This window comes from Carcharodon carcharias, chromosome 9 (genome assembly GCF_017639515.1).
Source record: "Carcharodon carcharias isolate sCarCar2 chromosome 9, sCarCar2.pri, whole genome shotgun sequence".
Taxonomy (NCBI): Eukaryota; Metazoa; Chordata; class Chondrichthyes; order Lamniformes; family Lamnidae; genus Carcharodon; species Carcharodon carcharias.
This window is the reverse complement of record NC_054475.1, coordinates 64,697,882-64,713,294: the sequence shown is the minus strand read 5'-3', so window position 1 is coordinate 64,713,294 and position 15,413 is coordinate 64,697,882. Positions and strand designations below refer to the sequence as shown.

At 43.5% G+C, this 15,413-nt stretch overlaps 1 protein-coding gene across 1 annotated transcript in view; it reads left to right on the top strand.

Moving 5' to 3' along the window:
- Positions 1-622: 622 nt before the first annotated feature.
- Positions 623-15,413, top strand: part of zgc:153675 (uncharacterized protein LOC768179 homolog) — a 29,207-nt gene continuing 14,416 nt past the window's right edge. The window contains exon 1 of the mRNA XM_041196225.1: positions 623-755. Coding sequence (XP_041052159.1) covers positions 747-755 — 9 coding nt within the window. The 5' untranslated portion in view covers positions 623-746. The remainder of the gene's footprint in view (positions 756-15,413) is intronic.

Below are 15,413 nucleotides of genomic sequence, written 5' to 3'. Positions count from 1 at the left end.
CAAAATTGAATCACACCTCCCTAGAGAACTGGTCCAGGCTGTACCTTTGTATTTTTAAAGGATCCAGAGGAATGTATCGTAATATACAGGGAGTAATCGAGAGAATATCAGTATCTACAGAAGTTACAGGAATTGATCGATATTTACTGGAGTTCTACTTGGCTGTATCAATGTTGATAGGGTGTAACAATATTGACAGGAGGGTGTCCAGGGAGTGAATCAATATTGACAGGAGGGTGTCCAGGGAATGTATCAATATTGACAGGAGGGTGTCCAGGGAATGTATCAATATTGACAGGAGGGTGTCGCGGGAGTGAATTAATATTTACAGTTGGTTCCAATGCAGAATGGTTGCAGTTGATGGGGATCAGTCAGTTGATTCTGGGTGAACTGTTGTGCAACCTTTCAATGCGAGCCTTTGCAGCTCTGAGAGGTGAACTGAGGCGTTCAGGTTAAGGAGCAGATGGTTTCGCTTCATAGAGGTTGCCCTCTCCCATCTAACATTGACATCTGTGCAGCCACGGTTAAACAATGTGCAGAACTTGTTTGTTGGTGGCGGGTTTTTTTTTGCTGTACTTGACGCCACGTCCGGTTGTAGTGTGGGGCGGAGCGCCACGTCGGCAGCGCTGAGCCAGGGTAGAGCTGGAACTGGAGTGAGTGAGAGAGAGAGAGAGAGAGCGAGCCGGACCGGGATAGCAGCATTATCCTGATCACAGGAACAGTCAGAGAGGGGAGGAAGGCACAGAATGGTGAAGGTAGGAGCAGGAGGGTCGCCCTCGGCTTTGTGTCTCTCAGATTTTTATTTTCTCTTATCACAAAGAGAAAAACACAACTCTTTGAAGTTCTCAGATTTGCAAGTTTAAAATGTTCCTTTTTTCAAAAAAAATCTGATCACAGTTAGTTGCAATATTTTTAAAAAGTTCCCGAATGTTCTTGTCACCTTGGTTCCAAAGAATGGGATAATTGGTAGACTGTTTGCCCAGGTTTAAGAAACTGAGGATCTTCACGAGGGACATATTGCCAAATGTTTACTTTTGTTTGGAGTGGGAGAGGAGGGTATTTGTCAGTTTTGCGGTGCTATAACTCGAGGTGAAAGCGACACGTCTGTGCATTTCAGTGCACTTTGCATTTCTGCGTGGTGTGTTTGCAAACAAGTGCAATTAGTTTACGCAAACACTTAGATTATATGTCCAGTTCAAACGCAGTTTGCCCCATTCCGTCATCTCAGCTCCACAGTGACAAGTCAGCAGTGCCATGTCACCAAGGGGAAGATCCGACCGGGCTATGGCGTTAAAAGAGATTTCTTTCCTCATAGAGAGCCCTTGTGCCGGAATTGCCTTTGTCTGTTTCGGTGTCTCATCTCTTTGTTTTGTGCCCCTTTTTTTTTTACAATGAGTTTACAGCATCTGCTGTTGGATTATTCTGGATTGCCTTTAATCGGTGGTTGAAAGCAATACACAGCTCAACACGGTATCTCAGCTATCAATTGACAGATGTCTACCTTAGTTGTTAATCCATATTGTTGGGGGATTGGGAGAAAGGGGTGTCCTAGTTGACGATTGTACTTCAAAACAGTTCTTTGGGGCCCAGTTATAATGGCCTTTCTTGCACAGATAAGGGGAACCAGTGGATGTAGTATACAGTATTTGGATTTTCAAAAGGCATCCCATAAGATGGCACACTAAAGTTTGGGGTAACTTATTAGCATGACAAAAGAATTGGTTGAAGGACAGAGAATAGAGTGGTAGGAACAAACAGATACTTTTCAGATTGATAAACGTATGAGTGAGGTACTGCAAAGATCAGTGCTGGGACTTCAGCTATTTACAATCTATATTAATGACTTAGGTGAAGGGACTGGGTTTAATGTATCCACATTTGCTAATGATACAAAGCTAGGTGGGAAAGTAAGCACTGAGAAAGACAGACTCTGCAAAGTGATATAGGCAGGTTTAGTGAGTGTGCAAAAAGGTTGCAGATTGAATATAACGTGGGGAAATGTGAGGTTATTCATTTTGGTAGGAAGACTAGAACAACCTAATTTTTTTTAAATGGTGAAAAACTGTTAAATGTTGGTGTCCAGAGGGGTTTGGGTATCCTTGTACAAAAATGCAGAAAGTTAACATGCAGGTACATGAATTAGTCAGGAAGGCTGGTACTATGTTGGCCTTTGTTGAAAAGGGGTTGGCAACAAGAATAAGGAAGATTTGCTACAATTGTACAGGGCTCTGTGAGACCAGACCTGGAGTAAGACCATAAGACATAGGAGCAGAAATTAAGCCATTCGGCCCATTAAGCCATTCTCAACCCCATTCTCCCGCCTTCTCTCCGTAACCTTTGATCCCCTTACCAATCAAGAACCTATCTATCTCTGTCTTAAATACACTTAATGACCTGGCCTCCACAGCCTTCTGTGGCAATGAATTCCATAGATTCACCACTCTCTGGCTAAAGAAGTTTCTCCTCATCTCTGTTCTAAAAGGTCTTCCCTTTACTCTGAGGCTGTGCTCTCGGGTCCTAGTCTCTCCTATTAATGGAAACATCTTCCCCATGTCCACTCTAACCAGACCTTTCAGTATTCTGTAAGTTTCAAACAGATCCCCCCTCATCCTTCTAAACTCCATCGAGTATAGACCCAGAGTCCACAAATGTTTCTCATATGTTAAGCCTTGCATTCCTGGGATCATTCTCGTGAATGTCCTCTGGACCCTCTCCAGGGCCAGCACATCCTTCCTGAGACACGAGGCCCAAAATTGCTCACAATATTCTAAATGTGGTCAGACCAGAGCCTTATAAGCTCATCAGCACATCCCTGCTTTTATATTCTAGTCCTCTTGAAATAAATGCCAACATTGCATTTGCCTTCCTAACTACCTGACTCAACCTGCAAGTTAACCTTAAGAGAATCCTGGACTAGGATTCCCAGGTCCCTTTGCACTCCAGATTTCTGAATTCTCTTCTCATTTAGAAAATAGTCCATGCCTCTATTCTTCCTACCAAAGTGCATGACCTCACACTTCCCCACGTTGTATTCCATCTGCCACTTCTTTGCCCATTCTCCTAACCTGTCCAAATCCTTCTGCAGCCTCCCCGCTTCCTCAATACTACCTGTCCCTCCACGTATCTTTGTATCATCTGCAAACTTAGCCAGGATGCCCTCAGTTCCTTCATCTAGATCATTAATGTATAAAGTGAGAAGTTGTGGTCCCAACACTGACCCCTGCGGAACTCCACTAGTCACTGGCCGCCATCCTGAGAAGGACCCCCTTATCCCCACTCTCTGCCTCTTGCCAGACAGCCAATCTTCTATCCATGCTAGAACCTTGCCTCTAACACCATGGGCTCTTATCTTACTGAGCAGCCTCCTGTGCGGCACCTTGTCAAAGGCCTTCTGGAAGTCCAGGTAGATAACATCTGTTGGCTCTCCTTTGTCTAACTTACTCGTTACCTCCTCAAAGAATTCTAACAGATTTGTCAGGCATGACCTCCCCTTGATGAAACCATGCTAACTTTGCCCGATTTTACCATGCACTTCCAAGTATTCTGAAATCTCATGTTTAATAATGGACTCTAAAATCTTACTAACGACCGAGGTCAGGCTGGTCGGCCTGTAATTTCCCGTCTTTTGCCTCGCTCCCTTCTTAAACAGGGGGGTTACATTAGCGATTTTCCAGTCCTCTGGAACCCTCCCTGTCTCCAGTGATCCCTGAAAGATCACCACTAATGCCTCCACTTTCTCTTCGGCTGTCTCCTTCAGAACTCTGGGGTGTAATCCATCTGGTCCAGGTGATTTATCCACCTTCAGACCTTTCAGTTTTCCTAGCACCTTCTTCTTGGTAATGGCCACTGTACTCACCTCTGCCCCCCAACTCTCTTGAACTTTGGTGATGTTACTCGTGTGTTCCACTGTGAAGACTGACGCAAAGTACCTGTTCAGTTCTTCCGCCATTTCTTTGTACCCTGCTACTACTTCTCCAGCGTCATTTTCCAGCGGCCCAATGTCCACTTTTGCTTCTTTCTTACCCTTTATATATCTAAAAAAACTCTTGCAATCTTCTTTTATATTACTGGCTAGTTTAACCTCATATTTAATCTTCTCCCTCCTTATTTCTTTTTTAGCTGTCCTCTGTTAGTCTTGTGTACCATTATGATCTCTGTACCTAAGGAAGGACATACTTGCCTTCAGAGGGAATGTAATAAAGATTCACTAGATTGATTCCTGGGATGAAAGGTTTGAGGAGAGATTGAGTAAATTGGGCCCATAATCTCTTGAATTCAGAAGAATGGGAGATGATTTCATTGAAACATACAAGATCCTGAGAGGGCTTGGCAGGATAGACACTGAGAAGTTGTTTCCCCTGGCTGGCAAGTCCAGAAGTAGGGGCCACCATTTCATGATGAAGGGGTTGATCATTTGGAACTGAGATGAGGGAAAGTTTTTTCACTCAGTGGGCTGTGACCCTTTGGAATTCTCTCTCCCGGAGAGCTATGGATGCTCAGTCATTGAATTATTTAAGGCTTAAGATCGATAGATTTTTGGACTCTAAGGGAAAGAAGGAATATGGGGAACGAGTGGGAAAGTGGAGTTGAAGCCGAAGATCAGCAATGATTTTATTAATGGCAAATTAATGCTGAAGATATTTCTTATCTTCCCCCTGCAGTGACAGTAAAGATCCTTTCCATGTTACATTTATTCAATTCATGTCGACAGTTCAGAGAATCCAGGCATTAAATAGGAGAACTTTCTTCAAATTACCTGCAAGATTCAAGGCCAAAGTGCAAAATGGATTGATGAGATTAAGGGAAGGTGGCAGTGATGGTTGGTCGCCGAGTTTTTTTTGTCAAGACCGCTCCTTACACTTCTACCTGGACTGTGCAGTTGGTGAAGATTATGTCTATTGTACAGCACTGTGGACATCTGTGTTGAACACCTAGAACATCAACAACTACAACAACTAGCATTAAGATAGCAATTTTAATGTATTAACATGTCTTAAGATGCTTCACAGGAGCATTATTAGATAAAATTTGATTCTGAGTTACATGAGGCGATCTTAAGACACATGACCAAAACCTTGGTCAGATAGGGTTGTGAAGGAGGAAGGAGGGATAGAGGTGAGAAGAGCTGTAGGGATGTAATCCCAGAGCTTGAGGCCAAGACAGATGAAGGCACGACTGACACAAGAGATGCACAAGAGGCCATAATGGGAGGAGCACAGAGTCCGTTGAAGATTGTGTGGCTGGAAGAGGTTACAGAGATAGGGATGGATGCAGCCATTGAGGTATTGGAACATGAGAATAAGAGTCTTAAATTTGAAGTCTTACAGTGTGGCTGACAAGTTGCATGTTCCTCTACAGAGGCCTTCTATCCTCCTGAGAGCAGATCCTCTTGAGACTTATTTGTGTTTCAGACAACTAGTGCACTTCCCAGTATGACTAAGTGCATTGTTTCGTACGCCGTGCACAAACATGGGGCTTTGTGAGCTTCCTTGCTGGGAGGGAGTGTGTCATCCATTATTACTTAATGTGGAACGCTCAACACTTTGGTTTGTTGACTCTTAATCCTGGCAGTATTGGGTTTCTGCACATAACCATGATGAAAGGAAATAAATTTCTGTTAGCCTTCCATAACTCTTAACCTATGAGGTGTTGAATAGATGTTAGCTGTTTCAGTGCTTGGGTTTGTGGAACGAGCAAATTGGCGATATTTTTTTTTGCCAGTTGCTTTTGTCATGGTCTAGTTGAATAGTGGAACAGATGCAAGAGGCAGAATTATGTTTTCTAGTCATGTGTCCCATTCAGTCTTGTGCTGGTGCAATTGAATATCAGCATATGGCAATTAAACAAAGGTGCGGTCTGCTGAGTTCCCAATGCTCCTGTGTTTGCACTGTGACATGGGGTGAGGGGCATTTGACCCTTGCTAGGTTCACAGCAACACACCTGCCTACACATTTTGAGTTTGTTGTGTACAGATCAGTACATGATACAGGTGTGTCACATGGCTAGACAGTGATAGATCAGACCTTTGGGACAAGTAATCCCTTCTGTCCCAGCCCCAGCAGAACATTGCACAGTAATGATTTCACAAATGTTTAAGTATGAGCTCTTTGCAAGAAGAGAAGCATTGGCCTTTGCTGCTTTGTTTCACCATGTTAGTATATTGGAGGGGAGGGGGCACTTTTGGGTGCTAATAATAAACTCTGTCATACTTGACATCATGAATGCATCTGTGTCTTTTCTTTTCAGTGTGTCCCCCCACTTTCTCTTCTCCTTCAAAGGCACTGATTTTCACTGGGGCTATGTTTCATTATTGGTTCCCAGTTCAGGCAGTTCTCTCAGCCCCATTCCTCATCCAAGTGGCCGTTCCTCACATGTGAGTGGGGCAAGTTTTGATTATGGGTGCAAGGAGAAAGAAGAAACTAACAAAATAGTTAAGCTCAGTGCATCTAAATCTGCATATCTCTCTCTCATACACTTACATAACACACACAAATGCACACTACATGCATAAACACATACATATAAAATATTTGCATAAATATAACACACAGACATGCACACAGTCAGATGTGCACATATTTACACATACTCCAACAGGAATGGTGATCATCAGCAGGATCTTTGTGCAATTGGATGTTTTCCTACCCTCCCTTTCTCAGTTTTAATTTGGCCATTACTGGTGCCTGCAGTCCTGCCCTCAGGACAGATCAGGGATCCAATCTGGAATCTTCCTGCTCTTTGTATAGTCATTGCTGCTATCACCAACTGAGCCATTGGGCCAGTTAGTCTTGCTGTTCTGGTTTTACTAAGATCTACCCACTAGTTAGCAGTATTTAACCAGGATACAAATAAGCTAACTAGTGAAGGTCATCACATTTTTTGCATTTGAATTCAGTTTTGAAAGATCATAGGTATTACCGCTGCACATCACATCCCACCATCTCAGAGTTAAACTGTCACAGTGACGGACCGCAGAGGTTAGTGCTGTGGGAGTCAGTTCCCATACACTACTGTGAATACATGAATACCTTCATGATGTCACCATGCGCTATGAGTTTAAATAGCATTTTTTAATTATAAAATTACTAATGGACTCTCTGACTCTTGTTTATCTGATAAACGATAAATTTTGTGTGTGCTGTAGGGAACTGTTGTTTTAAAATGTAACCAAGGGACTAATCTGTGAAGCTGAGAGTTTGGAGATTTCGGCTGGGGCACTTGTTCATGGGTGCTCCAGGTGTACAGGAGTACTGAGCTTTAATAGTTATGTGGGTAATCCCATGTGGGTTTGGAAATAAGCAGGCAAACCCAGTGGCACTCAACTCTACAGTACATTTACTTCCCATTGTTGGAGGATACTGATATTGATACTGCTGCCATCTTAATTTTCCTCCAGCTCTTAACTTTTTAGAAAGCATTACCAGTAGCACCATTGCCTCTGAGTCAGAAGTTTGTGGGTCTATTCTCACTCCAGTGACTTCAGTTTATCATCCAGGCTCTCACTCCAGTGCAGTATTGAGGGAGTGCTGCACTGTCAAAGGTGCTATTTTTTGAATGAGACATTAAATTGGCTTCTATCCTTTTGAGTTTGTGATTGAGTAGAGGTCTAACCAAGATATTTAAAATGATAGAAGGATTCAATCGGGCAGATATCAAGAAACTATTTCCTCTGCATGAAGGAATCCAGAACAAGAGGACACAATCTTAAAATTAGAGCCAGGCTATGCAGGAAGGAAATCAGGAAGCACATTCGGGTTCACAAAGAGTAGTGGAAATCTGGAACTCTCTCCCAAAAAGACTGAAGGCTGAGGGGCAAGTTAAATATCCACGGCTGAGGTCAGTAGATTTTTTGTAAGTAGTGATATCAAGGGAAATGGCGCAAAGGTTCTAAAAACTGTGCTCCTCAGCCAAGCACTGAAACAACTAACATCTATTCAACATCTTATAGGTGCGTGATGGTTTGCACTGGATGCTTTTTTGGATGTGCAGTTGAACAAAGAAAGGGATTTGGAGGGTAATTTTTACCTTCACCGCCTGGACACTAACCTGGAGGAGCAAATTAACTATTATGATACAAGCCACCTGATTTTTCATCCCGTTGTCTCCAATGAGATCCACATTGAACAGGTTACATATGTTACATAAGAAATAGGAACAATGGTAGGCCATTCGGCCTCTTGAGCCTGTTCCACATTTCATTATGATCATAGCTAATCTTCTACCAGGTCTGTCAACAGGTGAGAGATCCACTCAAAAACAACAGCAGCAACAATTTACATTAACATGGCATCTTTAATATAATAACATTTCCCAAAGTGCTTCACAGGAACATTATAAAACAAAATATGACACCGACACTCAAAAGGAAATATTGGGTCAGATGACCAAAAGCTTGGTCAAAGAGGTAGGTTTCAAGAAATGCCTTAAAGGAGGAAAGTAAGGTAGAGAGGCAGAGAGGTGTAGCGGGGGAATTCTAGAGCTTGGGGACTAGGCAACTGAAGGTACGGCTGTCAATGGTGCAGCGATTAAAATCAGGGATGCTCCAGATGCCAGAATTAGAGGAGTGCAAATATCTTGGGAGAGTTGTGGGAATGGAGGAGGCTACAGAGAAAGGGAGGTTAGAGGATATGGAAGGAATTGAAAACAGGCATGAGAATTTCAAAATCAAACATTGCTGGATTTAGGTCAGCGAGCACAGGGATATGATAGGTTAACGAGACTTGGTGCGACTTAAGACAAGGGCAGCAGATATTTAGATGACCTCAAGTTTACAGAGGGTAAATGGTGGGTCAAAGATATATTGGGAGAGATGTGGAAAGGCTGAGGTTACTGGGGGAGACTGAAGCTGTTAATGTTAGTTTAAACATTATGACTCAGTTTCTATTTCTGCCTCTGGGTCACCTTGCTGTTGCAGTTGTCTGGTCTGAATGACTGTGTAACCTCTGACTCTGTCCAGAACAGTCCAATGCTTCACATAACAAACATACTTGGAATAGTGTGCACTCGAATCCTGCAGCAAGATCTGAGTTTTATTGTTTTCCATTTTAGAGTCGCCTCATTAAACCCAATATCAACCAACACATCGGAATTCTCATCAACATCCCCTGAACACCATCCCCACCCCCAAGCCCCCACACTCAGAAACCCCCACACTGAACCAGCTTTCTTCAGGGATGTTGCTTGTACGGCTTGTATCTAGTTCTTTCCACTTTGGTGAATGGGCCGATCATGCTCAGGTACTGGTCTTTGTTGCTTGCTGGATTCATAATTCCCCCAATCCACACTGTAAACAGAGGACGCCTATAGGGCAGTGCAGCCATGTTAGCCCTGATTTATTTTCTTCAGAATGTCTACACACATTGCCTTCAATCATCTTTTTTCTAAATATATTTCATTGTGACTCTTTCATAGCCCAGTGTTGCATGTGGAGTGTGCAAACATTTTTAACGTCTGTTGTTTCTGTTTCAGGGCTGCCCCAGAAGCGCCATGTTTCTGGGATGCTTTTAAAGAAGGGTGTCAAGTTTTTTTCTGGATTAGATTGGAGTCTAACATTATTATGAATAACACTGTCTTGATTTTTAATTCAATGTTTAGCTAAGTGCTGCAATTTACTTTAAGGAGGAGAACATACCAATGTTCTGCTGTGTTGTCCTGTGAGGTTTGCGTTAGTGTTACCATATACCATTGGCCTATGAGGTTTGGATTAATTTTTTATTATTTGTTCATAAGCATGACTGGCAAGACCAGCATCTGTTGCCCTTCCTTAGTTGCCCGCAAGAAAGTGGTGGTGAGCTGCCTGCTTGAACCACTGCAGTCCATGTGGTATAGTTACAACCACAGTGTTGTTAGGAAAGGAGTTCCAGGATTTTGACCCCGTGACAGTGAAGGAATGGCGATACAGTTCCAAGTCAGGGTGGTGTGTGGTTTGGAGGGGAACTTCCAGGTGGTCGTGTTCCTTGCATCTGCTGCCTTTGTCCTTTCAGGTGTAAGGCTGCAGGTTTGGAAGGTTGTGTTGAAGGAGTCTTGGTAACTTGCTGCAGTGCATCTCGTAGATGGTACACACTGCTGCTACAGGGTGTCAGTGGTGGAGGAAGTGGATGTTTCAGTTGGTGGATGGGATGCCCATTAAACAGGCTGCTTTGTCTTAGATTATGATGGAGCTACATTCACCCAGGCAAGTGGGGAATATTCCATCACACTTCTGATTTGTTCCTTGTAGATGGTGGACAGGCTTTGGGGAGTCAGGAAATGAGATAGTTGCCGTGGAATTCTCAACCTCTGACCTGCTTTTGTAGGCACAGTATTTATATGGCTGGTTCAGTTAATTTTCTGGTCAGTGGTAACCCCCAGGATGTTGATGGTGGGGGATTCAGTGATGGGAATGCCATTGAACAGCAAGGGATTATGGTTAGATTCTCTCTTGTTGGAGATGATCATTCTCTGCCACTTGTATGGCACAACTGTTACTTGCCATTTATCAACCCAAGCCTGAATGTTGTCCAGGTCTCGCTGTATATGGGGGCAGACTGCTTCATTATCTGATGAGCTTTGAATGGTACAGAACACTGTGCAACCATCAGTGAACATCCCCAATTCTGACCTTTATATTGGAGGGAAGGTAATTGATGAAGCAGCTGAAGATGTTTCGGCCTAGGACACTGCCCTGAGGAACTCCTGCAGTGATGTGCTGGGATTGAGGTAATTGACCTCCAACAACCACAACCATCCTCCTTTGTTCACTGTACCATGTTGCTTGAGATATGGGTTAGAGTTTAGATTTATACAGCTGAATCGGATTGCTCTTGCCTACACGCTGCCCCACGGCACGTCACCAAAAATACATCAGATTGCACAGATATACTGATGTTACACGACTCCACCTCACCATAACCTCTTGTGTGCCAAACTGCTTGATTAACCTCCGGCACTGGATAAGTTGCAGCTTCTTCCAATTAAACATTGATAAGACTGAAGCCATTGTCTGTTGCCCCCTTTCCACAAGTTCTGTTCTCTTGACATTGATTCCATTCCATTTGCAATCTTGCTGTAGTCCATAGTACGAGGACTCAGGCACACAGATTTAATTTATTTGGAAGAGATACAGGTGGAATGTGAGGAAGAACCTCTTTATGCAGTGAGTGGTAATGGTCTGGAACAGGCTGCCTATGAGGGTGGCGGAAGCAGTAATGATTGGTGACAGCAAAATGAAATTGGATGGGCAGTGGACACTTGAGGGAAATAAACTCTCAGGACTATGGGGACAGAGCATGGGAATGGGATTGATTAGATTGCTTTACAGATGGGCTGAATGGCCTCCTTCTGTGCTGTAATGACTCTGTGACTCTATGATAATTTGATCTGAGCTGGGTTCCTGACCACACACCATCTCCATCACCAAGACCATCCGCTTGGTAACATCAACTGTCTCTGGCCCTTCCTCAACTCTTCTCCTGATGAAACCCTCATTTGTGCATTGTTACCTCCAGACTCAACTATTCCAATGATCTCAGTCCTGGCTGAACTCTCATCCTCATTAACTTGAGCTCATCCAAAACTCTGCTCCCTATCCTAACTTGCACCAAGTCTCATTCACCTATCACCCTGTGCTCACTGATCTGCATTGGCTTTTGGTCAAGAGGTTCTAAAATTCTTGAACACATTCTTGAGTTTAAATCCCTCCATGGATAGGGTCATAGGCCAACTGCGATTAAACGTATTCCTGGAGGTTTCGTCACATGACTTGCCCCCCCCCCCCCCACCCCGTTCCAGCTGTTTTAAAATTATTCATTTACAGGATGTGGCTGGCTAGGCCAGCATTTATTGCCCATCCCTAATTGCCCTTGAGATGGTAGCAGTTCAAGAAGGCAGCTCACCACCACCTTCTCAAGGGCAATTAGGGATGGGCAATAAATGCTGATCTAGCCAGCGATGCCGACATCCCGTAAATTATTTTTAAAAATCCATCCTTGTGATGTACTGCCTTCCTACACCGGTTGGAAAGCAAAAAGATTTATTAACCAATTGTCAGCCAAACAGCCTTTTACCGTTTTCTATATTTTGATATCTGGTAAAAAGAAATGTTCAAAGAAAAAAAAAAATCATGTCCTGATGATTTTTCTCCAGGATTGCACATAGCAGTATCCTGGAGATTGATCTTCAATTTCTGGAGTCTCCAGACTAATCCTGGAGTGTTGACAACCCTATCATGGCCTCTATCACTTATAACACAGCACCTGTCTGAGATCACTGTGTTCCTCCAGCTCTGATCTCTTGTGGATCCTCTGTAACCTTCATTCCACCATTGGCCATGCCAAATACCAAGGCCCAAAGTGCTGGAAATCCTCCTTCTACCTCCACTTCAATCTTCCATCTTAAGATCCTTCTTAAAACTTGCCAAGATTTTAGTCACCTGTCCTAGTGTCTGTTTTTGGACTCCACGTTAGTCTTTGTCTGATTATACTCCCAGTTAGCACTTTGGGCATTTTACTATATCAATTGTTGTAATGTTGTAATGTTATTATACAGTGGTTAGGACTGAGAATTGGGTTAGCATGTAAATCACTTCCAGTGTTCGACTATAACCTCCAGTTCTGCACCCTAGTTATGCAGCTGAAAATCCTTCAACACCAGTGTCAAAGGATAGGGTGTTCATTCTACTGCTTAGAACTTTTCATGATTAACCCAAAAGTCTGAAAACTTGACAGGATACTGAAATTCCAGTGATATCTTTGGTGGTTGATGACGTGGTGCACTGAAAATGTGGCTCAGTTTTCCCAGTTGAAGGTCAGAGGGAATATATGTAAAATGTGACAACACACATTCTCATGGTTTTCCAATTTCTTTAGATCACTTTTCTGCTTAACTATTTAAGTGCAGTCACTTTGAGGTATTTCAGAGTTCCAAGACAGATTGCAACACCGTCTACCATATTTTGTTATCACTGGGTGCCAGGCAAGGTTCATGAGTTCCCTGCTCCACAGGTTTGTTGGCCGTAGATAAAAGATGGCCTTTGAGTTCAGTTAATTGTGGGACTGCTGATTAGAAAGTAATCAAGACAGCTTCTTGCTTCTGTAGCCGAGGTCTTGTTAAAGCACAGGTTGTATTTCACGTCTGAACAACTGGAATAACACAACAGCTCTATTACTCTCTGACAAGACAGTTCAATGTTTCATCCTTCATCAGAAAAGGTATTTGGTACACATGAGAGAATGACCAAAGCAGAGGGGGATAGGAACATAGGAGCAGGAATAAACCATTTGGCCCTTTGTGCCTGTTCGGCCATTTGGTAAGATCATGGCTGATCTGATTATGGTCTCAACTCCACATTCCTGTTTGCACCCCCTGCCCGCCCCATAACCCTTGACTCCCTTGTCAATCAAAAATCTATCCAACTCAGCCTTGAATAAATTCAATGGCTCAGTCCCACTGTTATCTGAGGAAGATAATTCCAGACTAATGGCCCTCTGAGCAAAAACAAATTTTCCTCATCACTGTCTTAAAAGGGAGACCTCTTATTCTTAAACTGTGTCCCCTCATTCTAGTCTCACCCACAAGATCAAAATAAAAATACAACAGGTCCCAAACAACATTTGTGTAGTACCATCTAAACAGAAAAATACTCGAGATGCCTCCCAGAAGCATAGACAGGCAAAAACTAATGTTGAGCAAAGGGAGATATTTGGAGGGGTAACCAAACGTTTGGTCAAAGAAGAGATTTTTTTGAAAGGAGGAGAGCACAGAGTTCCTAGATCAATGCTCTAGAAATGTGTTTTTTAAAATTCCTTCATGGGCTGTGAGCGTCGCTGACCATCCCTAATTGACCATGAAAAGGTGACAGTGAGCCAACTTGAATGGCTGCAGTCCATGTGATGTAGATACACCCACAGTGCTGTTAGGGAAGGCGTTGCAGGACTTTGACCCAGCGACAGTGAATGAATGGCGATATATTTCCAAGTCAGGATGGTTTGTGGCTTGGAAGGGAACGTGCGGGTTCCCATGACACATGGTGTTCCCATGTGTCTGTTGCTCTTGTCTTTCTAGGTGGTAGAGGTCATGAGTTTGGAAGGTGCTGATGAAGGAACCTTGGTAGACACTGCTGCCACTGTGTGCCAATAGTCGAGGGAGTGAATATTTAAGGTTGTGCATGGGGTGCCAAACACGTGGGCTGCTTTGTCCTGGATGGTGTTGAGCTTCTTGAGTGTTGATGGAACTGCAGTCATCCGGCAAGTGGAAAATATTCCATCACACTCCTGACTTGTGCCTTTTTAGATGGTGGACATGCTTTGGGGAATCAGAAGGTGAATTACTCACTGTAGAATTCTCAGTCTTTGACCTGCTCTTGGAGCCACAGTTTTTATGTGGCTGGCTCAATTAAGTTTCTGGTCAATGAAATACCCCAGGCTGTTGACTGTTGTGAATTTCAGCAAAGGTAACACCATTAAACATTGTGGGAAGACAGTTAAATCCTCTCTTGGTGGAGATGGTCATTACCAGGTGCTGCAAATGTTACTTACCACTTCTTAGCCGAAGTCTGAATGCTGTCCAGATTTTCCTGCATGTGGATACAAATTGCTTCATTATCTGAAGAGTTGCGAATGGTACAGAACACTGTGCAATCATCAGCAATCATCCCCCATTCTGAAGTTAAGATAGAGGGAAGGTCATTGATGAAGCAGCTCGAACCCTGCCCTAAGGAACTCCTGCAGTGATGTCCTGGGACTGAGATGATTGACCTCCCAACAACCACATCCAACCAGTAGAGAGATTTTCCGCTGATTCACATTGACTTCAATTTACTGGGGCTCCTTAACCATGCTCAGTCATATGCTGTCTTGGTGTTAAGTGCAGTCACTCTCTCCTCACCTCTGGAATTCAGCTCTTTAGTACATGTTTGGATCTAGGCTGAAGTGCAGCCAGGAGCCAAGTGGCCCTGGGGCAACACAAACTGAACAACAGTGAGCAAGTTATTGCTGAGTGGGTGCCACTTGATAGCACTGTCAGTGACACCTTCTATCACTCTGAAGATCGAGAGTAGACTGATGGGGCGGTAACTGGCCAAGTTAGATTTGTCCTGCTTCTTGTGGACAGGATGTACCTGGGCAATTTTCCACATTGCCAGGTAGATGCCAGTGTTGTAGCTGTACTGGAACAGCTTGGCTAGGGACATGGCTAGTTCTGGAGCACAAGTATTTGGTGTTATAGCTGGGATGTTGTTGTGATACAGTTTTTGCTGTATCCAGTGCACTTGACTGTTTCTTGATATTTTGCAGAGTGAATTGAATTGGTTGAGGTACAGTTTCTGTGATTGCTGGGACCTCAGTTGGAGGCTGAGATAGATCATCAACTCAACACTTCTGACTGAAGATGATTGCAAATGCTTTAGCCTTGTCTTTTCCATTGACATGCTGGACTTT